Here is a 27,583-nt window from a genome sequence, read left to right as displayed (position 1 = left end):
TCGGGCTGCTGGGATCTGACTCGCAAAGTAGCAGATTTCATACATAACCTGGTGCTGGTCATCCTCATCGTAATTCCCTTAGGCTGTTTGTCTGCCTTCTCTTTTTGCAGCATTAGGGAGAGGTGGGCAGACCAGGCCCACTTCTATTTAAGAGGTAAAAATAGAGTACTAGGAGGTAAGTAGATTTTGAACAAGGTAGCCATTTAGTGAGGGGCTTGGTTAGGTTAGAGACCCTATTTCTTGTTTCTCCATCTGATACCAGCAAACAGTGTAGCAGTCTGTCAGCCCCATGCCTGTCTTATTTAAAGCATGTCTTTCAAAGTGTTTGAATTGATTGCCTAGGTTTAAATATCAGATTTTATGTAGAAAATCTGGATTTCCAGCTTTTCTTGAAAAATCCAAAGATTTTATAAATGCTGAGCCTGGGCATACGGTCTCCATTTGCCACAGTCTCCCTGAACCCACCTTGTTTCATTCGTTGGTGCATCACAGAGTGTCTGAGAAAGTGAGGCCTCAGCCAGAGGCAGCAGGGGAAGTAAGGGAGGGTGGGGTGGCTGAGGGGATGTAGCCTCCATATGTAGCTCCCCCAGGGCCCAGCCACCCCCAGGCGGTGACCTGTGGCTTCTTTCTCCACTGGCTTCTGCTTTGTGCCCCAGATCACAGGCTCTATCAAGATGGGACTCTCAAACTTCTGGGCCGTCTCTCCCTCCTCTCTGAAGAGATTCTCTGGGCTGCCAACGGCTTACCCAACCCCTTCTGCTCTTCAGACCACCTCTGCCTGCTGGCCAGCTTTGGGATGGAAGTCACCGCCCCATGACGGGGCTCCCAGGGGAAGAGAGCTTCTCTTCCAGAAGAGCTCACTGGATCAGAGACTGTGGAAATACCCCATGCTTTTGGAAACTTAGATCCAAGAAACTTCCATCCCCTCCCTACCCCTCCCCCATTCCCTTTTTCCTACGGTTAGATTTTCTCCAGGCCTGTCCACGTTCTCTGCCTGTGGTCCCTGCCCCACCCCAACCTCTTCCTAATCCTGTGCCACATCCTCAGTGGCCCTGGGAGAGGCTGAAGGGGAGATGCCGCTTCCTTCCATGTATCCAGTCCTCCCCCTTGATTTTTAATTACCAGGGTTGCGGGAGCTATTGATCTCATTGGTTATTTGCTTTCAGGCCGTTTTTTGATGTATCTTTGAACCCAGTCTTCTTCCTGCCTTCCTGACCTCTGGGCCCAGCCCTCTTGCCAGGCCCATACGTGTGTAGTGTGCATGTGTCCCCTCGGCGTGGGACTGCTCTGTCCGGTGTGCCTGCCTCTGATCAGCCCACGTTCCACGCTGGGGCTGTTGGCCTAGGGGTGGGCTGAGAGCATGGCCTGGCTGCTGTGGGTTGGCAGGCAGCAGCAGGGGCGTGGGCCCTTCTCCCCTTTTATCCTCTGTGTCTCATTAGGCGTTCATCATGCCAAGCTGGGCACACTCACCGTCTGGGCTCTGGGAAAGACGGCCGCACAGCCTGGAGCAGCAGCATCGGGGATGTGCTGCCGGCCCCAGTGCCTCCCAGCCCTCGACTCGGAGCTCCTCACAGGCCTGGCGTGCTTTCTCTAGGGCTTGTTCCTTTCCCCAGGCTGCCGTGAGAAAGGCAAAAGTTTAAACCCCTGTGTGGGTCAGTGGGCTGGAATAGTCATTTGAGGTTTAAAAGGATGAAAAAGAACCTTCAAGAAACTCTGGTCTTGCTGGACTCTGCCCCCTGCAGAACCGGGGTAAGGGTGGGAGGCCTGGTAGGAGCAGGAGCCAGGCAGGCTGTGCAGCTGCCTCAGCTGGGACCCGGGCCCTCAGGGACTTGTTCTCTTCCTCTGCGCACCTCAGAAACCGTTTTCTGTTCCTTGCCTCCCACATCTCTACCTCCTTGCCTCCCCCATGCCTTTCCATTTTCTTCTAGAAAAGCCTGGTATTTACCTCAGGCCAGGCCATCTCCGCAGAAGGTGGCCTTGAGCAAAGCCTGTCCAAGATCTCAAGGTGGCAGTGTTTCGGGGTTTGTTGCAGCCGGCAAGGCCTCAGCTGCTTGTTGCCAGCGTTGCCCCTCTGGCACAGGGTTACCCTAGCCCATCCAGGGGACCCCTTGCCCCCATGGGTCACCTGCATGCCTTAATCTTTCACAGCTGGGGTACAGCCCAGGTGTTACTGGGCCAGCTGGTCCTCATGTGTCCCAGAGTAGCTACCGGTCCTTGCAGATTGGCCTTGCTGTTGCCCCTCCTGGCTCCGGAATGGGACTGAGGGAATGCCTGAGCGCCAGGGTTAGGGGTGGTTAGCCAGAGGCTCTCTTACTTTTTTTTTTTTTTGAAAGCCAAAGACCCAGCTTGAATTCTGCTGCTGTGTTCATGGTTATAAGCTTTCTGTGCCTGGGTGCTGGGGAATTCATCTGTGCATGTATGTTGTGAACTTTATTTCCTGGGTACTGGGCATGCGCCTGTCTGAGCCCCAGGCCCGCCTGTCCACAGCCCACCCATTGTTCACTCTCTCCCCCCAGGTGCCTCCTGAGATGGTCTCAAGTCAGTGCCCTATTGTTTTTCAGGACTCTGGCCCATCACTGTTCTTCTGCCAGGACATGCAGTGTAAACAGCCCAAGGTGGCAGAGGGCAATTGTTTTATAGATGATCTTTTACTTGTTTTCTTATTTGTTTCTGTTTTGGAACTGAAGTTAAGTAGGGATTTTAAGTGGTCACTTAGGCTCTCTTTTCCAAATAAAGGTTTACCATTTCCCCCCTGCTGTTGGTCATTTGTTAGGATCCCGAAGGTCAGGGGAGGGTGGGGGAGAAGGCCTGGAGAGTGAGGTGGCCAGGAGGAAGAGACAGCCTGGGCTGGGCTCTCAGGCCCTAAATCTCCACCGGAGAGTGGTGTAATCGTCCCTTGAGAACTGACACATACTCCGGCTGCTCTGAGGCCTGGGATGAACGGGGCTTGAAGAAACCTCATGCCCTGCCTTCTGTTGGGGTCCAGCTCTCTTCTCCCTCCTCACCAAGCTAGAGAGCCGCTCTTTCACCTTTTTTCATTCCCATTCCATCTGCTACCACTGCCCACATTTCAGGAGGGTCTGTGCCGAACGTGGGGTGAGAAGTATTTTCCTGGTCAAAGCCAAGGTCACTGCGTGAGGCATGATGTGCATGGCGTTGCCTCTTGCCGAGTGTCTATTTCTGATCATCTCTTTTGCATTGTGGAACCGGAGCTGGACCGTGGGCCATCTGTTGCTGGAAAGGTTTCCTTCCAGGGCTTCACTCTGCTGGTACTTTGGTCTTCCCCCAGCTTCCTTGTGCAGCAGGTCCATGGAGCTCACGTGCCCACGGGAACCCCTGAAACCAGGTGTGGCTCCTGCCTTACCTGAATGGAAGTCCAGACCCCACACCTCTGAATCTGCCTGTGAGAATCCGAATTACCTAAAGTTACCCAGGGCTTCTGTTGAACCACCTGGGTTGGGATTCAGTCGAAAGAAAACAGCCAGGGATAAAGAACACCACTTATCACGTCGGCCTGGTCATTTGGTGACTGTGGGTAAGTTAAGCCCTTGTGTTTCATAATCTTGGTGAAATGGGAATTAAAGTACTAGTCCTTTCCACTCGTGAGGAATTGTCAGCTCTGGGATTGGGGTGTTTGGGCGTTGGCAAGCACGGGCGGCTAAGGCTGCAGAGTCTCACTCACAGGAGCTGAGGCAGGTAGTTCTCCCCAGGCTGGCTGCATGCTTTGCCCTGCATGCTAGGCTAGGAGTTCTTTTATAGCTCCAAGCTTTGAGGTGCACCCCCAGGAGCCTTTCCTGCCTGGACGGTTTCCTGAGTCACGTAACATCTGCACAGACTTTTATTAAGTTGAAGCAGTGCTTCCACATCCACTGTCAGTAGCTAGCGGTACCGTGGGGTGGCAGTGCAGCGTTCAGGGTACCTTTATTTATATCCGAGGAAACAACTCCCAAAGAGGTAAACTGATCATCTCCTTTGCTTTATTCCTTGACTCCTCACACTCCTCAGAACCATAGCCTTTCCTGGAGTAGGAGAGACAGGTTATCCTGGAAGGTGGACACAAGGTGCTGGGGAGGGGGGGGCGGTGAGGAGAAATGAACGAGCAGTCTGCTGCTGCTGCTGGTTTTTGTCTTTGTTTTTCCCTCCAGTTCTTTGCCTTGGTGTAGCAACTAACAAGGTTTTTTTTAATGTTTTATTTATTTGAGAGAGAGAGAGAGAGACAGCGTGAGCAGGGGAGGGTCAGAGAGAGAGCGGGGGGCACAGAATTGGAAACAGGCTCCAGGCTCTGAGCTGGCTGTCAGCACAGAGCCCAATGCAGGGCTCAAACCCACATACCGTGAGATCATAACCTGAGCCGAAGTCGGACACTTAACTGAGCCACCCAGGCGCCCCTGAAGGGTTGTTTTTTGATTGGTTATGGAACACATGGTGTGGCCTCTCTTCTAGGAGTTGGAGGGGCACAACTTCTCTAGTTTCCACCCAAGGAGAGTGGACTTGCGGCCCCAACACTTCCAGACTCATCCCAGTGTGCGTTTCCTCTCCGTTTCTTTCCTCCTGAGCAAATGCACAAAACAAAACTGTTCTGGCAAGAGTCAGCCAGATGAGAGCCTGGTAGGGTGCAGGTCTTGCCCCACTTAGGAGAACGTGGACCGCATGTGTTTCTCAGGGGCCTCTGCCTCCTGCCCCATCCCTCCTCAGTTCCTCGGCCCCCGACGCCCCACACAGGAGCAGCGGGGAGAGGAGTGGCATCTCTGCACTTAAACTGCAATTCTGGGAGGCTGTCATTCTCATGAACAAGCCCTATCTTGTTGGAGGTTGGAGGAAGTGCACACCCACAGAGAGCTGTCCCTCCAGCTGACCTAAGGTGGCACCTCTTCATCACCTGCCAAGCCTCAGCAGCAGGTCCCTTGACCCCCTTGGCAAGCACTGAGGATTACCAGGCAGCCCACATTTGGGCCATCTGCCTTGGTCTTTGGTACAGCCACGTCTTCTTGTCACCACTGCCCTCCACAGTAGTGGTCATGAGGTCAGATCCTGGTAGATGGGGGTGACAGGGCTCTCAACCCCTTTGTGTTCAGGGCTCCAAGAAGTGCCACCTGCATCTAAAAGTCCAGCACAAATTAGTCATGTGCCTAAATGAGCCTGGGACACACTGAGAGCCTGAAAGAAACAGGGCAGCAGGAACTGAGGTAACCCCCCCCACCCTCCATAAGTTGGGTCCTGATGTCTCGGAAGCTCATGATGACATTTACCTCTATGTCATATCTAAACAGTGTCCACAAGGAGCCTGTTGGATTCATGACAGACTGGCCCCAGCACTGGCCCAGCCCTCATTTGTACATGAGCTATCTGGGGGGGGCTCCCTGTGTATGAGCCCATGTCAGTGAAGTCTATCCACAGATCCTTGACTTGGTATTTAGTTGGACTTGAATGTGTACATTATAATGTTGCCTCTGGGTAAAGTTGTACAATCCATGTCATTCATAGATTCTGGTTACCTCTAGTAAAAGGTCTTTTTTTGGGTATCATTTAAATTGGACTTAATTTAACCTGTAAAGACCAAAACTGCCTCTATTGGATGGTCTCCAGCCTAAGATGTTCATGTGTAGAGTAGACTGCTTCTCTTCCCAGAGGCCATGCCTCACCACCATGCCGCGGAAAGTGAGGGCACCTTGTGCTAAACCACACTTCTGGCTAAGACTTGATGGGGATTGGCTGGGATGAGGAGGAGGAAATACCCTACCTCTTCTTTCAAGTCCTTGCTTTACTCTCAGCTGGATGAAAGGAGAGCAGGGAGAAGGAGGGTACAGATAAAAAATAAGGCTGTGGAGTCTAAAGCTATTTCTGTGCAAGTCTGGTTGCAACTGTTGGGACGGGGCCCAGAGCTGGAGGGAGGAGGGACGAGGAGTGGAACCAGAGGCGTTTTCCAAGGCTGCGGCTTTAGCTACCGTAGATTCTGCACTGAGACTGTGGGCGACTGTGCTGAGAAGGGACTTCAGATCCCTGTTGCTATGGTTTCCTGAAATAACCTTCCCTCCTAGGGGAATACTCATCCTTCCTCCTCTGTTCTGGGGAAATGCTGGGGACTGGGATGGGAGGAGCAGAGGCTGGCTGTGTGAGGGAGAAGGGTTCAGTTACGGCCAGCAGGAAAGATCCCCCAGGGTAGGATCAACAAGAGCTTAGTGGTTTCAGCAGGCTGAGGTGGTGACAGTCTGGGACCTCAGAAGTCCCTTTGACTGCAGAGGTCTTAAGCTTTCCCATTGGCTGGTTTGGGGATCCCCTCACCTCTGGTCAGGTTTTTTTCTGGAACCACCAAGGCGGACACTGGTGGGTGGCCAGGCTCCAGCGCTGGCTCCCAGGGGAAAGGAGACAAGGCTTCCGTGTGGCTTCTGCCCAGCCCTGCAGCTGGAGCCGGGAGCCTTTATTCATTTCAGGAGAAAACTGAGCACAGCAATGAGAGGGGAATAAAAGTGAGAGGGGAGGGAACAATACTGACATGGGAAGAGCAGGAAGGACAAAGTCTGGTCCCACAGGCAGCCCAACACAAAGCTTAAGGGAGGGGAGTCCCCCATCACCAGGCCCCTGGGGCCAAGCACACCAGAGAAAGGAGAGCTTGGGACCCAGGAGCACCAGGATGTGGTGTGGAGCCTGCAGCGAGCACCACAGCAGCCTGGGGCAGCCTGGGGCCGGACCCTCTCACCCCACACCCCAGACACCCACCCACCCTTCAGCTGGCTTCTCAGCAGACACAAGTGAAGACTGCAGCACAGGGGTGCTCTGGCGCAAAGAAGGTGGTCAACATGCTGGCCCAGCTTTGCACTTTACTTCAAGCCCAGAGGGTGGGCCTGGGAGTGGTGTTGCATCGGAGCCGAAAAGCTACTCAGGCAGGGGACCCAGGTGCACACAGATACATGGGCCTCCAGGTATGCTGCTGACCAGAACTGGATCCTATCTCAGAGCCAGGAGGTCAAGTCCAAGCTGGAAGGAATGGGGCGTGTGCTGGCAGACAGCCAGAAATCAGACACTGCCAACCTCTGGGCCCTTTCTGTTCCTTGGAACCCTGGCCCTAGGCTTCATGGCACCCGGGCTGGGGGGTGCTACCCTCCCCACTGGGCCACAGCTAGGAAAAATGGGGTCTGGCATGATGGGTGAGAGGAACATGACTGTGTTGAGGCCATGGGAGGGAGAGGACTGGCAGTTAGGTGTGCAGGAAGGCGCTCAAAACCCAGTTTCCCAGTGTTCAGAGCTGGCACTAAGCACAAGGTGAGAGGCTTTGGGGACCAGTCCTCACCACCCCGACCCACCTTCATGAAGCAGCTTTCTCTGACCTCACCTTGGGGTCTCCTCGGCCAGCAGCCCCACCCCTAGGGGCAGAGGAGCCCCCACTGGGTGATGGAAGGCAGTCCTGAGTCAGGAGCCAGGCCCCTGTTCCTCACAGGAAGTAGATGAGGTGAAATCAAGGATGGTGTCTAAGGCCCCGGAGTCCCTGCCCCTGCCTCCCCAGAAACTGCAGTCAGGCCAGCCACAGGGAGCAGAGCCTGTGTAAACATGCTCAGGAGGGGAGGAGGGGTTGCTACATAGGAGAAAATAAAAATAAATTAAAAAGCACCACTGTATCCTGTGGTAGCCCCCACAGGCCCAAGGTCTCAGCGAGGAAGGGGCTCCTGGGGATAGCAGCTCAGGGTGATCAGCTCCCTCTTGCAGGAGGCAACAGGGGTGGGCCTCATTTCACGCCCGTCTCCCCAGAGGGCTCTGGGGAAGGAGCCTGTGGGTTGAGCAACTCCCTCCTGTCTCCCTGACCCTAATCCCCTCTCACCTCTCTTCCCTCCAGCCCTGGGGTCCACAGGGGAGTCTGAGTCCCTCCCCTGCTGCTAAGTGGCTTGCACGAGGCACCCACACATAGACCTAGAAAAGGCCTCATTCACTTTCAGCTGCACACCTCCCAGAGTGAGCCACGCCTGCCTCAGGTCAATGTGGGAACATGGGGACCAGTACCCGACTCCCTAAAAACAGGGAGGGGGTGGGACTGTGAGTCACAGGGGTCATGATGGCCCTTGAATTAGTCTGGCTGGGGACCACAGTCCAGGGGTAGGTTAGGTCCCTCCCCAGGGCCCGGTGGCTCCTGACTAAGGGACTGCCCAGCTGGCCCTCCTGCTGGGCCTGGCCCTGGGCCAGAGCTGCTGGTGTGAAGAGCTGCCAACCCCTGGGGCTTCCCCGACAGGCAGGCACATCAGCCAAGCCATCCTGTCTCCCTCCCTCTTTCTCTGCTTCTCAGGTGTCATCCATCTCCCTGGCAGGCTGGGAACTGCACCGTCGCTACTCTGCCACCACTGGTGATCCTGGTGGGGTCTGCAAAGAGCATGAGGAGGACAAACCTGGGCCAGCTGCCCCCTGCTGCCCCTCCCTCCCCCGGGACCCATACAGGGAGAAGCTTCAGCGACGAGGACCCTTCCCCGGGCCCAGCCTGCTCTGGGAAGCCTCGTACTGCTCTGCACCAGTTCCACCTCACAGCATCTCAGGGGGCTTCTCCCCGGCACAAACTCTCCCTCAGAGACTACACGCTGGCATTCTCTTTCATGTTGGGTTTGTACGTTTTTCTGAACTGATTGCCAACATTTAAAAATCAGGATATTTCACAGAAAAATTCAGAGTTCTGGCTTTTGGGGGGAAAAAAATCAGTCTGGTAATGCAGGGCCCACAGCTGAGTCTCGCAGAGCAGTAGCTGCCGCTCGAATGGGATGTGCTGTCTCTTGTTTGCCACAGTGCCCACCCAGCCCTGCTGGCTCCTTTTTAACCCCCTGCCTGGCGCCCTGGGCATCTGAGTTTACAACTCTAGTTCTGGTCACCCCTGCTCCAGGCTCCAGCCCCTGGCTGCACCCGAGTCTCTCTGTGAAATGAAACGTTAATGGTCCTTTCCTCCAGCTACCCTTCCATAACCCGAACCCTCTCTACAGCTTCCCAACAAGTAGCCATCCAGACTTTGCTTGGATACTTCCAGCAACAGAGAACTCACTATTCCGCCAAGCAACTGATTCTAAACTCTCCCCCACATCCTTTTCTCACGTACGCTCCCCAGTTCTCAGGCGCCGCTCCTCCATGGTGTCAGCTGCACCCTTGTCCTACCACCACCTTGTCGTCTGAGCTTCCAGAACCTTCTCCCAAAGTGGCCAACTTCTTTCCACCTCTCACTTGCCTGCCGGGGATCTCACACTTGCCAGGCACACTGTGCGGACTCCTGGTATTCAGGTTCTTCCCTGACAGGCCACACACAACAGGCCTGATCATAAGTGGCACCCCCAAGCCCGGACAGGCTGCTAAATGAGGGGACACAGGCATGAAGTGCAAGCATCCCGATCTGGTCTTCATTTTCACAGCAAGGACTGAGGTAATAGAAAGGGGGGAGTAGCAGTGCCTCCCCTGCCCCCATGCCCTTAGGGACAGGACTGCCAGGGGACAGCCCCGGGCCTGAGTCTCTCACTCTATCCGCAGCCACACTGCCCGGACCCACCGAGGCCGTTCAGTCCCTACAGTCATGCTGAGCCCAGGATGACTCTGGGCCTTGGGCAAGGCCTGGCCCCTCTCCAGGGAGCCCCCGGCTTCAGCAGCCAGCAGAGCTGGGCTAAATAAGGAGACTAGGTAGGATCTGGGCCCAGCAGCTCCTCCCCCAGTGGTCTCTGTTGGGCTCTCCCACAGCCCACACTGTGCTGTCCATGGGCCACAGGGCCCGGGGCCGTCCTGGGCCATGGACTCTGCTCTTGGGGCAGATGTGGCCTAGTGCCAAGCTCCTGACACCGGCCACACAGACCTTTCCCAGGATGGTTTCGACCCTGCTTCCCGTTCCCTGGGTGAAGATTCTGCCAGGGCAGACAACTGGAGGAACACCTCCACCTCTGCCCGCGTCCCACCCCCATCCTGCCACAGGCTTAGTGGGGCTGGGACAGTCCCCACAGATAGGATGGACCCAAGTCCCAGAGAGACACCAGCAGAGCCAGCAGACCCCTCCCTGCCCAGCCTTGTGGCACTTAGATCTCCTAAGCACTGGCCTTCCGGCCACTGGCAGATCCATTAGTTTTAAGTTTTCCCTAAATCTCTTAAACTTTAGTTATTGGATTAGAAACTCCAAAGAAAACACTAACTGCTTCTTGGCCCAGAGTTAGGGGGCTTGGCCCAGCAGGAGGGGCAGCGGCTTGCGGGGCTGAGCTGGGACAGGTTCTTCCTGCTGCCTCCCACCCCGCCCGCTCCCCAGCCCCGTCTTCCCCATGAATGCGGCTGGTTCTGGGAGACGGATCCCAGCCCCCGGAAGCGGTGAGGCTGGGCTCTGCCACGTGCCTCACACTCGAATCTGGTACCCATTGAGGTCTGGCATGGCTTTGGGCTCAGAAGGTTTCTTCTCACCCGATGGCCTGCAGGGACAAGAGAAGGGAGAAAGGGTGAGTGGCTTGGCAGGGAGGTGGGGGAGGAGGGAACAAACAGTGGCTGCTCCTGGTCGCTCCCCCTCCATTCATCAAGGTGCCCCAAATGCAGCAGTAAAGTCCCCGTGGAGGTGCGTTTCTGGAGCCCCGGCCTGCCTGTGTTGTCCTGAGTGTGGTTGCTACACGCTCTCACAGGCTCCCGCTCTTTGCTGGAGGGCCCCTAATCCGCAGTCGGATGAAACGTCTAACTGTGTAACTCTCTGCGTGAGGAATCTCTTCTCTACAAAAGCTGCCTGGCTCCAAGTGAATGACACTGCATATCAGAGGCCTGCTTGTGCCCCTTAATCATCCCTGAGCTGTGGCTGCTCAATGACAAGGATACTAAAGCAAGGGCCAGATCGACTTGACTCCTAGGAGACAAACCAGAGGTGGTGGCCTGGTATTTTAATGGGATGTTTCTCGCAGGAGCAAGAGTTAATGTTCAAAGCCGCCCGCCAGCCACCATCTTATGTTAACCTCTCCCAACTGCTGGGAGAGTTCACAGTCTGGCGGGGGCCCTACCCCCACCCCCACATGAGCTGTCTCAGACCCTCTGTGTGGGTCCTCTTGCTCCGGCACCAGGGCCCAACGCAGGGGAGCCAGGGGCCCAGGGAGTGGCATTTTCCCTGGGGAAATGGGACAGCACTGCTACCAGGAGGTGTCAACACGTAAATACATAAACCCACCAAACCCACGTCACCTGCCTCTGGTGGAGACAAAAAAAGGAAGGGTGGGAAAAGGGTGAGGAAACATGGGGATCTAGAAGATGAGATGGAAAAGCCTTCTTCAGGCTCCCCAAGCCCTGACCCCAGTCCCTCACCAGCCCCCCAGGCATGACCCCATCCCTCACCGCCTTTCGCTGCGGCTGTTCCTGCGGTGGGGGCTGGACTGGCCCCTCTGTGGGGACGAAACGTCCTTCTTCCGGTCCTTGGTGGGGGAGGGCGGGCCAGTCCCTTTGCCAATCTTGGGGTGGAGGAAGAAACAAAGTCTCACTGAGGGCTTCCCCAGAACCCCTCCTGCCTTGTCCGAGCCAAAAGGGCTGAGGCTGCCCCATCCCCACGGTCATCCCAAACCTATTTCCCAGGAACGAAAGCTGCCAGGGCAGAGGTCACTGCAGGGCGGCCTGCACTTGGTGGGAAGTCACTGAGCTCTGCGCTGTTGTCAGCAGCCCTCACAGAAAGGGCCATTTAACCATGCCAGGTAAACGGGACAGCAGGGGGAGCAGCCTATGTCTGAGCTCTGGGCTGGGATCCCACCAGCCCCAAGGGGGACTGGTGATCTCAAGAGAAGCAGAAGTTCAGACTGGCGGCTACAGATGATGAACAAAAAAATGAGAAAAGCAACCGAATCACCTTCTGTACAGCATGGTCAGCTAGACGGGAATAACAGGGTATACTGTGGTGGTGCTGGATGGGGGCAAATAACGTGGGGAGTCCTTAGCGCCAGATAGATTGGGAAAGAATAGGTAACTCTTGGCTCCAACTCTAGGTCCAGCCTGTTCCTCCGAAGCCCAGTGCTACTCCAGCAGCAGAAGCCAGGGTTCTGGGCAACTGGTGAAAGGCAGGGGAGGGCCAGCCCCTGAGAGCCCAGCAGAGTCACCGCAGCTGGCTGCTACCCTGGGGAAAGGTGTGGTCACCGCACAAGGTCACGGCTGAGGTAGAGCAGAGCTCTACTGGGGCCCCTGTGACATGCCTGCATCCCCCATCTAAAGACAGCTCCTGTCCAATCTCCTCGTTGCCTGTAAGCAGGCTCCTGGGCTCCCTGGACCTCAGTCTCCTCCCCTGAAAATAGAGCTTCCGCCTGCCACCAGCTGGCCTCCTGAACAAGCAATGGGGAGGCGCTGAACACCCTGGAAAACCAGGAAGGCCCTAGGGGAGGCACCCTGTCCAGGGGGACCCAAAGAGAGGCCACGATTCTGTTCATTGTAAGGCTGGGCTGGGGGCAGGCTTCTCAGCAGCTCCGCCCCCCTGCTCTCCTGTTCAAGGCGGGTGGGAAAGAGGGAGAAGGAACAACCATCCTCCTTGTCTTCCTATGGTATGACTTCCTTCCTTTTTCTGACTTCCTCCTCAGTCCTTTATTGAATGTGGGGGTTGAGGGGTCAAGAGTCAGGATACACAAGACTGATGGAGGCTCCTTGCACCAGGCCCTACTTTCCCTCCAGGCAGCCTATGGTTTCCCAACCAACAGCTCCATGGAGGGGCTTACCCCCGCCCTTCTCTCCAGGTTCCGGACTTGCCCTCTACCCACACTCTGCTCACCTGCTGCCTTCTCCCAGGGCCTTCCCCCGCCCGCCCACCAGCGGGGACCCTGTCAAGAAGGAGCAACGATAGACTGTTCACCGCATCACCTCCCTCGAGCCTCACACCACATCTGCTGGGGTGGGAACCCAGGGGAGGGGACTGGCGGCCATTCCCTGGAGAAGCAGCGGCCCTTCCATTCCCACAGCCCGGCGGAGGGTGGGCGCCGGCACTGACCTTGAGCCGCATGTCGCGGGCGTGGCGCTCCAGCTCCTTGCGGAAGTCCTCGCGGCCCAGCCTGTCCACGTCGAGCACAGAGTGCTTCCACTCGATCTGCTCCACGCTGTGCGGGTCGTGGGACACGCACTGGCCCAGCTTCACCTTCTTGAGCACGTGCCAGCAGCGGCCGTAGGCGGCCTCGTAGTCCAGCACGAGGTCGCTGAGCGTGCGGAAGGCTGGCGGCTTGTACATCAGGTCCTCGCGCCGGCTCATGCCCAGTGCCCCGTAGCGGCCGCCGAAGTTCACCCCCAGCACGATGTGGCGGAAGTAGTTCCCTGAGAAATAGGTCTTGAAGCTGATGGGGAAGCGCTCCAGGGTGGGCATGCTGTTGGTGAGGTAACTGGGCATGCCAGCCCTGCTAAGGAAAAGGCCGGCAGAGGCGCGAGGGCGGTCCACCCGGCGGGGCCCCTCCACCCTGGCTGCTGAGGGAGACCCCGTGTCTGGCCCAGCTCCACGGCCTGCCCCGGCCCCTAGTACAGCATGCAGTAGGTGCTCAATAAAGTAACTGGCTGGTCCAGGTGCTCAGGGATTAGCGGCTGCTGCTATGATACCAAGCAAGGGTTACAAAATATTAAGAGCTAACTCCAAACTGCAAGGCTCCCCAGGGCCCTCGCTGCTGAAGGAGGAAGGAGAGAAGCCTGCCACCCACACCCCTCTCCCTCCCTCCCTCCCTCCTTCCACCAGTTACACTCATTTCTCCTCACCTGCCCCTACATTTTGCTCTCAGATACTCCACCTCCTGTTTTCTCTGTCACATATACATCCTTCCAGATGCAGACGACTCTTTCTCTCACTGGCCCCACTCCCTGCCAAAGCACATGCACGCTTACCCACAAAACACCACGCTCCCCTGGCCTAGGAGGCCAACACCGCCTGGACCGGCTGCCTACTCCCACCTCATACCCCGCCTGCCCTGCCTGTTCAGTCTCTCCATCCACCTGGATTCCCCCCTCCCCGCGCCCCACCCCAGGACCTTCCACAGCAGCTCCTCCCTTCTGCCACAGCGCTGTTCCCTGTGTGCCTTGGCCTGCTCCAGGCCTTGGGCTCAGCGGTCACGGTCACGGCTGCCCTCCCCTCCAACGCGTCAGCTCTCCTGTTTCTTTTCTCCAGGGCAACCCCTCCCCCACTCTGTAATGATTTTACTTCTTTCTTGGTAATTACTTGCTTATTTGTGTCCCCCCTCCTAGAACGTAAACTTCTGAGAATGGAGACCTTGTCTGACCATGTTCCTTGATCGTGTCTGGGGACCAGCACAGAGCCAGGCACCTAGTAGTTACTCAATAAGCTCTTCTTGAACACATGAGTAGAAGAACAGGTAAAAGCTGGGAGCAGTTGCCCGGTACGGACACTGCCCAGTGTCCTATATGCAAGGACTCGGTCGGTTGTCCTCACAACCTTGTGAGACAGGCACTACCATTGTGCCCTGCTGCAGAGGACACAAGGCTCAGAGACGTTAGGGAATTAGCTTGGGGTCACACGGTGGATAAGCTGCAGAGCTAGGGATTCAGGAAGTCTGTGCTCGAAGGTGCTATAGTGTGTATGTACTAAGCCCAACTCCCTGCAAGTGCCTGAGGGCACAGAGATGAACAAGGCACACAGGCCCCGGGTGCAGCAAGGAAGAGACACAGCAACACATTCAGTATAGTGTCCACTGGTGCACAGCAAATGGGGGTTGTGGCAGTTCTGTGGGGACACTGAGGAGGGCCTCCAGTCCAGGTGGGAGCTGCTCGTGTCATCCTCCTGGCCAGGAGCCACTGGTTAGCCTCCTGGACCCTGTGATCTGCCTGGCCCAGCTTTCTGTGAGCACCATGGGTGGGGAGCCATCTCCCTCCCATGGTGTGGGTGGGGGTCTACGCTTTGGTGTGTGTGCCCCTGAGGAAGAGAAAGTGGGAGCATGACAGAGGTGCCGGCAGCGGCCTGAAGGTCTCAGGCCGGCCGCATGTACAGCCCAACAAAGAGCCCTTCAGACAGGGTGAAGCTTGTGGGCTCCATAGAGGCAGGCCTGTCAGCAAACCACCACATCAGCGGAGTGAGCTCCTGGGGGCTCCCTGGGAGGGGACGGAGGTGCCCCTGTAGCCCCTTTGTACAGCTTAAGGTAGGGATGTCCACGAGGGGCAGGGCTAGCGTTCCCCCTTGGATGACAGTTGTGCTCCTGGCCTGACCACCGTGTTCTCCTCCTCCATCCGTCCCGGGGAGTGGACGCCTCGTTCTGTGAGGCAGCACCCCCCTCTGCCCTCTCCGTGGCACTAAGCCAGGCACCTACACTGGGGGCCAGGGAGGCAGACAGACTATTTAAGAGCTGGTAGGTACTATGGAAAGGGCGAGATGGGAGGGGTGGGCAGAGGTGAATCACCATTGGCTTTGAACTGGTAAGACTGAGTGATTGGGCACATGGGATTCATCCTGGAACACAGAACCGGCCATAAACACTGGTCTCCCTCCTGCTCTGACCAGAGGTTGTTTGTCCTACCGAGGTACCTGGTGACTCAGCTCTAGGCCTCAGTTCTGCCTTCCGGTTGGGGGTGACCAAGAAACTTTTGTTTTAAAGGCAGTTCTGTTTCAAAGACCCCATCTATCATCTCCACAGATCAATGTGTTCTGGAAATGCCAACATTTGGGCATTGAAATGACTTCTCCCAGACTGTCCGGTTCTCAGAAATGGCACAAGAGCTTTGAGAGGCAGCGTGCCCTGATTCAGGTTTCAGCGAACACAGTAATGGCATCCACAGGACTCAGAAAAGAGCTGCCCAGTGAGCCTGGAAAGTTAGCAACTGACGTGTTGGGGACTGAGCTCCCCCTCGAGCTCCTTCATTTTGGGACCAAGTTCGTGACTCTTGGGAGGACCCTGGAGCTCATTCAGCCCTCCTCTTCCACAGGAGGAAGCTGAGGCTCAGAAGGGCTGAGCCCACCTGTCCCTAGTCTCCAGGGGCCTAGGAAGGATACATTCCCAGGATCACGGCTTCCAGGCATTTGATTGGCAGAGCCTCTTTGGTCATTTCCTTGGCCAGGTCCATCAGCCTGGGGAAAGGGAGGCAGAGCATTGAGGACAGATTTTCTAGTCCCTTCTGGGTAGGGTGGTCGGAAGGAGGGAACAGGTCTAGAAGTGCTACAGGACAGAGAGCTCCCTCCCTTCCAGCTCAGGCCCAGCACCTGCCCCCCCCTCCACAAGTCTGTCCTGAGCCTAAGGGAGGAGAGGAGAGGCAGCCATTGAAAATAAAGAAGAAACCCCATTCCCCCACCCATCCCCTGCTTTCACTTCCTTCTCCCACGCCAGACTCTGGCTCCAACGATTTCTGGGAGAGGGCAGCATGAATGGGGGCTGTACCCTGGTAGGCAGATCGTTGCCACCCACCAGGCTGGGAGCCTTCTATGACGACAGTGTTGCAGGGCTCGGTAGGAAAGCATGCCAAAGATGCTGGGGACCTTGGCCTTGCTCTTGGCCCTTTCAGAGAACAGTGAACACCCCTGACTCAACCACGGCTTCTCCAAGCTTGTAATTGATTACAACTGCTCCCCCGCAGCTGGCCAGCCGCCCAGGGCAGAGACACAGGATCCCAGGCAGTTAACTGCCCAGCGACTCCCAGGTCTGCTACTGAACTTGCAATTTAGGCCCCCTGGAGACAGCCCATCCCTGAGGCAAGTTTCCTGCCTCCTCACTGAATGCTGCTCCCAGGCCTGGGAATGCAGGACGGCCATGGGCTTTGCTCAGGAGGGTGTTGGATTCCTCCATCCCACTGAGGCTGGAGCTGGGTCCCCCGCACATGGCAACCATGGGACAAGAAGAGCAAAGCTTCTGTGTTAGGGAGGCTGGATTCTACCCGAGGGTTTGGAGAGGAGGGTAATGAAACAGTGCAGCAAACAAACCATTTTAAGTAGTTTTGTAAGAAAGCAAACCTGGACAGATTACATGTGAAGCTGTAAAGTTCACACAGGATTTGAAGCCTGCAGGCAGCTTTGGATGGGGTCCCCACACCCAGCAGTGGCGTTCACTCTTCCCTCTCCCTTGCCCTTGGGGCTTCTTTGGGGGTGAAACCAGCTAGAGGTCTGCAAAGGGTGGGGGAAGGGCAAGAGAGCAATGCGAGGTTTTCTCCCATGGGGTCCCTGGTTCTCAGATGCCAGGCCTTGTACGAAATCAGATGTTGGGGTCTCCATCAAGGGGGCCCTGGGTATTTATCTTGGCCAGAGGTCCCCCTGTATGACAACCCTAGAGCCCCACAGTGGTACATGCCCCTACTGTCTGGCTCCCCTGGAAGTGTCCCTCCCTGCCTCATAAGCTTCCACCCAAAGGCTCTCCACGGGTGCTCCAACCCAGCTGGGGGCACTGTTAACCTGGGTGCCGAGGGACAGAGTGCTCCCCAAACTTACCCTGTCAGAGGTCTGCTCTTCTTAATTTCAAAGAACTGTGTCCCTGTGTGATTGTACCTGCGGGTGTCAGTTAAGGGCTTCCTAGCTTGGTCTGGAAGAGCTGTGTCCTTTTGCCCCCACCCATCCCCAAGCCCCCAGGGCCCAGCACTCCTGGAGTGCAGGCTGGGTAAGAACCCCACAAAGTGCTTCCACAAGCAAGTGCTTGGAGGATGCCGAAGACTGGAACATCTGAGAGCAGAGGAGAGCACTGTGGGGGGAGACTGAGCAGCAGCCTTCTGCAGCGCTCCCACTTCTCTCTCAACCAGCCGAGAAGCAGCGTGAACGGAGAGCAGGCTGGCGCAGGGGTCCAATGCAGCTAATCTGCTGGGTGGCACTCCCGAGCCAACTGCATCCCCTCTTCGGGCCACAGCTTCCCCACTGGGAAATGGAAGGACCGGGCCCAATTTCCAGTAACGAGCTTCTCTTTTCTCCTGCTCAGGACCCATGCCTGGTCCTTCCATACCTGCCGCATCTGCACCTAGAAGGGCCTGGGGAGAGGACTCAGGACCCACAGCTCTGGGCAGGCCCAGGGGGCGGAGAGGCCCAAGGCAGGGCCTCTGGGGAACCAGGCTCAGAGGGCTCAGGTGTTTCCATGCTAGGCAGCCAGGCTCCTACCAGGGAAGAGAAGGGCAAAGAACTAGGAGAATGTTCCAAGATGTGGAAGTTACCTCCTGGAGTGTAAAATCCTTGTTTTCCTCCATCCGCCTCCCCTCATGAAACCAGCCTTTAAACAGCCCCGAGGGGGCTTCTCTGTTCTCCTACTGGGTCTGGAGGGACCGCAGAAGAGGAGGTCTGTGCTGGTGGGCCGGGACATGGCCGCCCCACCAGCCGGTCGCTCAGGAGGCACTGGCCCGGTCACGCAGAGGAGGAGGAGAGGGGGCGGAGAGGACCACGTGGATAAAACCCTCCGGCAGCCAGGCTGTGCTGGCACCACGAGATGGACACAGAGGTCACCTGTGCATGGCTGTGGGCTCAGGCTGCATTTGCCAATGCAGCCCTGTCTGAACATAAGCCCCACGTGGGCCCTGGAGCAGCATGCCAGCCGGACAGTGGCCATGACCCTGAACCAGGGAGGATACTGCAGCTCCCTGATGTAGCGCTGCACGGCTTCCAGGCGCTCAGGGACGGGCGTGGAGGGCTGGAACGTAGGCACACTCGGTATGGGGATCTAGGGACAAGAAAGAGCTCTGGTCATTACAGGGAGGCTCACCCTGGACCTTCCAGCCCACCCGACACCCGGGATTAGCCCCCAGAGAAGCTGCCACCCAGAGACGGCCTCCCCCTTCCCTCCTATCCTGAGCCTCTGTCCTTGGCAACTCCTTCCAGAGACTCCGGTCAGGTCCCCCACCATGGCCATTCCTCTCCTTCCTGGCACTTGATGGCATTCCCAACATGGAGCTTAGGGTGAGGTTTGAATTTTATGCCTCATGAATAATTGTAGAAAAACACAGGCTGCCTCACCATTGGTTCTGAATTTTAAAAACTTCACGTTAACAATTTGAATTCACCAATTTCACGGCTTCACAAGAATGTCCATATTGGGGTGAAGTTCATTTGCATTTGGGGTTTGCTCTGGTTCAAGTGCTTGATCAAAACTAATTTGCCTGGTGTCCCCTTCCCTCCCTGCCTTGCCTGGGCTGGGAGGACCCCTCCCATGAGGGTGAGCACACCCCAGGATCATGGCAATGGGAAGGCACAGGCCCTCCAGTGGCAAGCTGAGTGGGGCAGCGCTAGCTGGCTGGAGGGGCTTGACTCGGGGCAGGTCTTGCTGTGGGTCTGTCTGCCATGGCCTCATGGCTTCGGGGGGCACGAAAGCCCCAGTGCCCCCATCTACACCCTCCGTTTCCTGCCAGCTCAACCTCTGCGGGCAATATGAGCCCCCAGGTAACCAGGCTTCCCTCCTCACTGGAAGAGACTTTCCAGCCCCGGGCCCAGGATGGGGAGAGTTGGGGGTGCCAGGCAGGCGCTTCCTGATGGCTGGAACCAGTGGGCTGCCCAGCTGCCAGGGCTCAAGTCAGGAGCCACAGATGAGCAACAGGCAGCCTTCAGGAGAGTGGCCACTACACTGTGTGTGCCCCAGGCCGCAGGCCCCCTTCTCGGGCCTGGGGAGCCTGCGTCCTCGCCGTTCGGCTGTGTCGATTCAGTGAGGCTGAGGTGGCCGAGAGAAGCACCAGCTGGGGCCCTCTGGGGCTGCAGAACTTCTTTAGGTAGAACTAGACTTCCAGGACACAAGGCCCACCTGCCTGGGCTCCCCCTTGGCCACCAGGATATGCTGCTGGGAGGCGGCCTCAGGCTCCTCACAGAGAGGTCTCCCCCATTCCGAGGCTCCACCCAGCACCCCCCCCCCCCCAAGTTCACACAGCAGCGGGCAGGGGCTGCTGAGGGTGTCAGTCTGCATGGATAGGGGTATGTGTGAGGGAAAGGGTAAAGCAGGTGCCCTGTGTGAACTTGGGGCAGGGCTGGGGTGGGGGAGGGTCTCTCTGTGGTGAGAAGCCGAGCCCACAGGGCACAGCCTTTGAAACGACGGGGGGGCCCTAATGTGGAGGGAGGGGACACACCAGTGATAACTGCACACTCATGTCTGGGGTGCCACTGATGATGGAGACAAAGGACAGGCTATGACAGACACCTACTCGCATTTGAGGGTGAAAATGCAGGAGGGAAGGTCTGGTTGGGAGAGTCCAGAACACAGTTCTGCATGAACTTCCTGTCCCTTCCTTGCTGGTCCCCTTCTTCCTGTCTGGGCAGTCCCGAGCAGCTGACACCTCTCTGGAGAAAGCTATTTCCCCTTTTCACATTATACTGCTGCCCAAACTGACGCCACCACTTACAGTCACCAGCGAGATAAAAGCCCCAAGATGGGGTAGGGGGTGGGAGGGGCTCTCCCTCTTCCTGACCACTCTGTGCCAGATGAGTTCCAGAACTCTCTGAGGGCCTATCCTAGCCTCCCCCCGTGTCAGAATATGGGTTAGTGGGGAGGTGGGAGAGGAATTGGACAAATTCTTTCACGCTGTACTGAGAACAGCATGGTGCCTGACGTCCTCAGGTGGAAGGTCCCTGAGAGGCAAATGGGTCGCCATTGTCTCAAGTGAGGCCATTCAGGGACTTCCAGGAGCTCTGGAGAGAGACGGAAAATATGCCCTCCCTTGAGACACTCCAAACAAGGAGGGAGCTCCAGACAGAGGGCCCTCCACCTGCACTTACCAGAGCCGGCCCAGTATCAGGGCCTCACCTGCCATCCTGAAGGGAACCTAGGAACTGGTCACTCTGGGGCAAGGAAATGATTCCAAGAGACACACAAAAAACGAAGATGTGGGATTCACAGGCAGGCCCTCCAGGGCCGCCAGCACAGGGGCTTAGCTGGAAGGAGCTACCCGGCCAGCCGTATGACTCACGGTAACCTGTGCTCATCAGTGCAGACGCTGTTCTGAATGTTCACATACACACTCATTCACTGAAGAACAAGTAAGCAGGATTCTGTGTATCCAAATGACCAGGTCCACGTTAGGACTGGTGGCCTGGATTTGCCCCCCTCCCTCCAAACCAGGATCCAGGAGGTGTCAAGGGGTGGGGTTAAGTGCAGTACGTCACAGCACGTGAAATGTGGGGGCAAGAGGCAGGAGAGCCTGGGGGACAGCCTGGAGGTCATAGAGCTGGCTTCAGAACCAGACCACCACTGCCCAAATCCCAGCTCTGCCATCCGCTGTCTGACATCAAGTTCCCTCACGTCTTTCTGTGCCTCAGACGCCTCGTTGGTGAAATGGGCCGCAGAAGAGCGACAATCTCAGAGCATCAGTGAGATGCTACATGCTGAGGCCTTAGAACAGGGGCTGGCCTGCAGCAGAGGCTCGAGTCCTGCTCAGTGTCATTGCAGTGTGTGCCAAAGCGACTGGTCAGCACAGGCTGATGCCGCCGCCAGCGTTTTTGGAAGAGGTGTCCACACTCCCACTCTGGAGAAGCTCCATGGTCAGAGCCACAGTCAGAAGACCTTCAGCGGCTGGGTCTGGGAGGAGTGGCCACCGGGCTTTTAAAAGCGGTGACAGCTTGGAACATCAAGGAGCAATTCTTATGAAAGAACACAAACTATTCTCGGACTTGAGATCCTTTTAGAAATGGCTGCCCTTCAGGGGCGCCTGGGAGGCTCAGTAGGTTGGGCTTCTGACTTAGGCTCAGCTCTTGATTTCACGGCTTGTGAGTTTGAGCCCCGTGTCGGGCTCTGTGCTGACAGCTCAGAGCCTGGAGCCTGTTTCAGATTGTATCTCCCTCTCTCTGTCCCTCCCTTGCTCATGCTCTCTCTCTCTCTCAAAGATAAATAAACTTTAAAAAAATTAAAAAAAGAAAAAGCAATGGCTGCCCTTCAACAAACTATATCATCATCTTGAAGGATGTTCCCCCAGAGCATCTGTGGGGTGGCTGCTACACCCTCAGTCCTTGCTCCACCTGCTGGGTACACATGACATGCTCACCTGTTTCAGGTGCCTGACTTCATTAATTCCTCCCCAAGTCCCTTGGACACTAGTAAGGCTATTATCCCCATTTTACAGCTGAGGAAACTGAGGCACAAGGAGGTCACATGCCTTCCTCACAAAAAGGCTCTGAGAGAACTAGGGTTTGAATGTGCTGGATTTTTCTGCCAAGCTCTTTTTGTCACACGACACTGCAGGGCTCCCAGACTGAAATACATGGGGAAGGCAGCCGGGGGGGGGGGGGGGGGGGGGGGGGGGGGGGGGGGGAGGGGGGAGGGGCGTGGTGGTGGGGACTGGGGCCAACCGGAGGAGGGGGGACCACTCCTCAGCTCCAGCTGCGAGCTGCTATGTGGGATCACAGATTCTCTGTTCCCGCATCCTCTCATTTTCTGAAAAGACACCCCAAATCTGGATCTTTGTGTGAAATCTCCCAATTATACATTCTGGCTCCAGCAACCTTTTAAAACATCACATCATCCCAACGAAACAGCTCTCGGGCCCACCATGATGTGACCTCTGAAGAGAATGCCGAGGGCACGGCCATCAGGGAGGGGCCGGCCCGGTGCACAGTCCTCTCTGCTGCCGCCACTCTGGTATCCAACCACCGGTGGTTCCCAGACTCCACTTTTCTACTCGGACCTAAGGTCTCAAAGGAACCTCGTACAGACATGTAAGGTCCTCTCTCTGTACCATTTGTCCCATGGCTTAAGGGCAAGTGTAGAATTTTCCCAGTCTGCTCACAACACCCCTTCCACTCCACCACATTCCTCAGTCTTGACATGCCCACCCCCCACCGCCCAGACACTGGCTTCACTTCTGCATGGGTGTCTTTCCTATATGTGAAGGCTGAAGATGGCAAGACAACATGACAGACCAGTCACTAATGAATCTGTTGACTTATTTCAGTCTCCAGGAGTGGTATCCGTTTTACAGGGAACTATTCACCCTCTCACACAGCCTGATTTAAATACAAGCAAGGTAGCAGGAGAGCTGTGTGCCAGTCACCAGCTTGCTGCTGTGGGAGAGACGTGTGGCCCTGGCCCTAGTGCTGCGGATGCTGAGTGAGGTCTAGCCGCCCCCTGCTTCCTGAGGAAAGACGTGAAAAAAGAGCGAATGGACATCTGATAACAACTCCTGGCTTGAGACTTGACTGCTGGTGAAATGCTTTAACACACAGTCTCTCATTTAACTCTGACCACAATCCACTCCATTGTACAGATGAGAAAACTGTGGCTCAGACAGGTTGAGGGCCTGCTTGAGTTCACACAGATAGGTGGGTGATCGAAACCAATATCCATATTCTTTGGTGCCGTGCTTCCTTTCCGGGAATTTATCCCAAGGAAAGAACCAGGGATGGACCCTCAAATTTATGTTTTAGAATGTTCGCCACAGCGCTCATCTTAAGAATAAAACATTAAATACAGTGGAGTATTACTCGACAATCAAAAAGAAATGAAATCTTGCCATTTGCAATTACGTGGATGGAACTGGGGGGGTATTATGCTAAGTGAAGCTAGAGAAAGACAAATATCATATGACTTCACTCATATGAGAACTTTAAGATACAAAACAGATGAACATAAGGGAAGGGAAGCAAAAGTAATATAAAAACAGGGAGGGGGACAAAACATAAGAGACTCTTAAATATGGAGAACAGACAGAGGGTTGCTGGAGGGCTTGTGGGAGGGGGATAGGCTAAACGGGGAAGGGGGATTAAGGAATCTACTCCTGAAATTATTGTTGCACTATGTGCTAACTTGGATGTACATTAAAAAAACAAATGAAAAAAAAAAAAGAATAAAATATTAGAAACCATGTCCAATCATAGGGGATTAGCTGAATAAATTCCAAGTTCATACACAGGACAATTACGCAGCGGTTTTATTTCCCCTGGAAATATTAAGCTGTTGCTCAACCTTCAACCTCTGAATTCTCTTTTCCAAGAAGACAGTTTCTGATGGCTCTTCCAATAGCTTGGTAGAAATGAAATGAAACAGGCCATCTCCACGTCTCCTCCACAGTAACAGCCACTCTCCCTGCCCCCCTTACTTTCCAACTGAGCATGCACAACCAAACCCTGGACTCTGACCTTTGCCCGAAGGGCTCTTCTCTGGACATTTCAGGCCTCCGCATCTGGGAAAGTGGTTCTTCAATCTTAACCATAACATTACAAAACCAAAGATCAGGGCGCCTGAGTGGCTCAGTCGGTTGAGCGTCGGACTTTGGCTCAGGTTATGATCTCACGGTTCATGGGTTTGAGTCCTGTGGCAGTCTCTGTGCTGAATGCTTGCTCAGAGCCTGGAGCCTGTTTTGGATTCTGTGTCTCCTTCTCTCTCTCTGCCCCTCCCCGGTTCATGCTTTGTCTCATTCTGTCTCTCAAAAATAAATAAAAAATGTAAAACAAACAAACAAACAAACAAAAAAACCAAAGATCATGTGCGTGGAAGTCTCAAGCACTCTTTCATTCAGCAGACACACACAAGTGCCTGTTCTGTGCCAGGTGCACAGAAGGCCCAGGAAAGACAAAGATGAAGGAGACACAGCCTCAGCCTTCATGGGTGACGCGACTCAAGGACAGCCATCATGGAGCCAGCCCTCCACCGAAAGATTATTTCACTTTACTCCTTTCCACAGACCTTTTTCTAACTGCCCTGAATCGAGAGTCCAGCAGAGCAGAGGACATGGAGCTCTAAGACCTGACGTTGAGTCCTGACTCTGCCACTTACTAGCTGTGGGATCCTGAGTTTTCAGCTTTTCCACCTGTAAAATGGGGCCCCAAGCCACCCTTGTTTCACAAGGCTGCTGGAGAACTCAGTGGGATAAGGCATGAAAATATTTTCTCAATATCGGAAGCCCTGTATCCACTTTAGTCATTTATTATGTCTCTGCCCACAGTTCACCGGCTTAGCAAATAAGAGGTAAAGCCACATTAGTGTACTTGTTAATCTGCTGCCCTGCCCACAAAACACGAGTATTTGAAAGGGGATGGAAGTGGTGCCTGGGTGGCTCAGTCGGTTAAGTGTCTGACTCTGGATTTTGGCTCAGGTCATAATCTGACCTGAGTTGGTGAGATCGAGACCTATGTTGGACTCGATGCTGACAGCTAGAAGCCTACTTGGGATTCTCTCTCTCCCTCTCTCTATGCGCACTCCTCCCCACCCCTACCCCCACACCGCTCATGCTCTTTCTCTCTCTCTCAAAATCAATAAATAAGGATTTTTAAAAACATAAAAATAAATAAAAAGTGATGAAAGTGAGCCTCCTGGAAACAGGGCATGTGGACCTCACAGAACCTCAAGTGCAGATGAGAGAAAGTTCTTCTGGAGAGGCACAATCTGTCTGTATTTTTAAAGTGTTACCATGCCAGTGGTCCCCTACCCCACCAAGGAAAAATACGATTTTGCCCTCCCAGCCCCAAGACTGCCAAAACTTGAGATACCACTTCCCCCAACACACACACATACACAATCCTTACCTTGGGCAGGTCTGTGGCCCCCCGGATCCGCTGGGCCACCTTCTCTCCATCGGGGTGGATCTTGGCCACGTGCTTCCACATCCTTTCCCAGGTGGCCTCGTCCACAGGCAGCCCACCCCGGTTGACAAAGAAGGGGACGCCTCCATCTCGCAGGTCCTCTTCCCCTTCCTCCTCTGGCTCATCATCTCTCTGGGCTGAGGCCCCTTCGCTGGTCTCCAGGCGTCTGACCCCAGAGGGGGCCGCAGCGGCAGTGGGGGGTGCACCGCTGCTGCCACCCCCGACCACCTTCTTCCCCCCTGGCATCCCTGAATCCTTGATGAGGGTAGGAGTATGTATCAAGAGGCAGGAAAAAATAGGTGGCTCACAGAAGGCCTCCCACACACCAGCTGCAGAGATAACACATGGCCAAACAGAGTGCAAGGCGCCTTTAAGAAACCAGGGCGTGGCTCCTGTACAATAAAATACTACTCAATAAAAAAAAAAAAATCAGTGCCTCAACGTGAAGTAGGGCGTAGAGAGGTGGTTGTCCGGGGTCAGCCTTAGAGGCTTTGTTCTTTTTGTAAAACGGGATAAAGAGAACACACCTCAACTTGGCAGCCATCACAAAGCTCCCCCATTTGACAGCGAGAACAATGACGGGCAGCAGTCTGGCTTGCAAGAAAAGTCGGAGGGAAACTGAGGCCAGACAGCTCACACCTGCGGCCACAGAGGGTCAAGGCACCGGTGTCCAGACCACCCGGGCGCCCCAAGTCGGAGTCTTGGAGAACAAATTCCTCTCCAAAATCTCGCACGCTCACACCAGCGCGCGCTCCGGGGGGGTACCGGGACGACTCCGGGCAGCATCAGCTCGGAGCTGGGACCCCCGGACAGGAGGGTGACGAAGGGGCGCGATTTCTCTGACGCGACGAGCCGGGGAGCCAGGACTCACAGCTGGCTGGGCGCGGGGAGGGGGCGCACGCCGACGCGCTCATTCCACGCCCGCGGCCAACTCCCCGCACAAAGTGGGCTTTGTCTCGGTCCCCCGTCCCTTCGCCCCCGGGAAGCAGCAGCGCGGCTCTCAGAAGGGGGAAGGGCGCGGCCGGGGAGCGCCAAGGCCCCGCCGGTTCCCAGCCGGGCGCGTCTCAGCGGGCGGACAGCGGGCACCCGGCACCGCGCGGCGCCAGCCGAGCCATCGCGGGGCGCGGGTCCCGCTCCGGGGCCGGGGGCTCAGCGGGGCCACCTCGGGCGGCGCGCAGGGGCCAGGCTGAGGTTACCGAGCGGCGGGCTCCGGCCGCGCGGTAGCAGCCTCCGAGTGGCTGCGGCATGGGCGGTGGCGCGGCGGGGCCGGGCGAAGGATGCTCCGCGGCGGTCCGCTCGCGCTCCCGCTGCCCCGGACAAGTCGGGGGGAGGAAGGACCGCCGGACAGGGAGGGCGAGCTCGGAGGCTCGCGCGGCCACAGCCCGCAGATGGAGCTGGAGGCGACTGACAAAGCCTCGGCAAGCGCGGGCTGCGCTAGTCCCGGGAGAGAGGCCCGGCGAGCGCGAGGTCCACGCTAGGCTGCTCGGGGAGGCTCAGGCCGCCGCCGCCCCCGCCGCCCCAGGGCCCAGCTGCCGCCGGCCGCGCGCGTCCCCTGCCCGCCCGCCGCCCACCCGGCTCCACTCTGGCCCGCGCCGCGCATGCGCTCCGTCCCCCCCTTAAAGGGCCAGCGCGTTCCCAGGGGGCCCTCCGCCTTCGGCCGCCCGCCTTGCGCCCCAAGTTATCTCCAGGTTGCAAGGTGTTGTCCGCTCCGTTCTCACCTCTCTCTCAGGGCGCGGCGAAGCCGGCGACGAGCTGCGAGGAAGTTCACAACGTGCCACACGGAGCGCAAACTGCATGGAGATTCCGGGCTCGGGAGGCCCGCGGTCGGGAATTTCCGAAAGGAAGCACCTCGCAGAGGCCCTCAGCGGGTAGAAGCGAGGGCGCTGGCCTGGAGGACCCGGTTCTAGACAGGAATCAGTTTCATTTCCTGCGGGACGTCCTACACACCGCTTCCCTCCGTGGGACTTAGTTTTCCCTTCCTGTCAGCCGAGCTCGTCACACGGGTGAGCGCAGAGCCCTCCTGGAGTGCCGGTTCCTTAACGGAGGCCGTCTGGGGGTTAGTGTCGCGACTTCTGGAAGCGAAAGGGTTAAAAGCCACCCTGTTCGACCCCACGACCTGCATCAGTGGGAGTGGGGTGCGCAGGGTTCGCCTCTAGTCTACGTCCCTAGTTCTGGCGATGGGCCCCCATGCGCCACCCTGCAGGGGTGTTGCCTCGT

The 27,583-nt window shown here is 56.4% G+C and overlaps 2 protein-coding genes across 5 annotated transcripts in view; one reads left to right on the top strand and one right to left on the bottom strand.

Moving 5' to 3' along the window:
* The window catches only part of ANGEL1 (angel homolog 1), a 46,199-nt gene extending 37,593 nt beyond the window's left edge, over positions 1 to 8,606 (top strand). For 2 of the 3 annotated variants that reach the window (XM_039232344.1, XM_039232345.1), the window contains one exon: positions 657 to 2,753. In XM_039232344.1, coding sequence (XP_039088275.1) covers positions 657 to 817 — 161 coding nt within the window. In that variant the 3' untranslated portion in view covers positions 818 to 2,753. Of the gene's footprint in view, positions 1 to 656; positions 2,754 to 3,289; positions 3,536 to 8,272 lie in introns of those variants that run through there. The other variant, XM_039232343.1, reaches the window with a different exon arrangement.
* VASH1 (vasohibin 1) lies at positions 6,379 to 27,173 on the bottom strand. 2 transcript variants are annotated; one of them, XM_039232354.1, is made up of 8 exons: positions 27,085 to 27,173; positions 25,310 to 25,695; positions 18,448 to 18,536; positions 17,330 to 17,386; positions 15,908 to 15,982; positions 12,923 to 13,304; positions 11,299 to 11,411; positions 6,379 to 10,400 (listed from the first exon to the last, which is right to left on the bottom strand). In XM_039232354.1, the coding sequence occupies exons 2-8, from the start codon at positions 25,610 to 25,612 to the stop codon at positions 10,328 to 10,330; spliced, it is 1,092 nt and encodes a 363-aa protein (XP_039088285.1). In that variant the 5' UTR covers positions 25,613 to 25,695; positions 27,085 to 27,173; the 3' UTR covers positions 6,379 to 10,327. The 2 variants fall into 2 exon arrangements, with proteins under 2 accessions (XP_039088285.1, XP_039088284.1); XM_039232353.1 differs by lacking the exon at positions 27,085 to 27,173 and having other exon boundaries at positions 25,310 to 26,848.
* Positions 27,174 to 27,583: the final 410 nt, after the last annotated feature.

This window comes from Hyaena hyaena, unplaced genomic scaffold, assembly GCF_003009895.1.
Source record: "Hyaena hyaena isolate Hyena2069 unplaced genomic scaffold, ASM300989v1 scaffold_65, whole genome shotgun sequence".
Lineage (NCBI taxonomy): Eukaryota > Metazoa > Chordata > Mammalia > Carnivora > Hyaenidae > Hyaena > Hyaena hyaena.
This window is presented reverse-complemented; position numbering and strand designations above follow the sequence as displayed.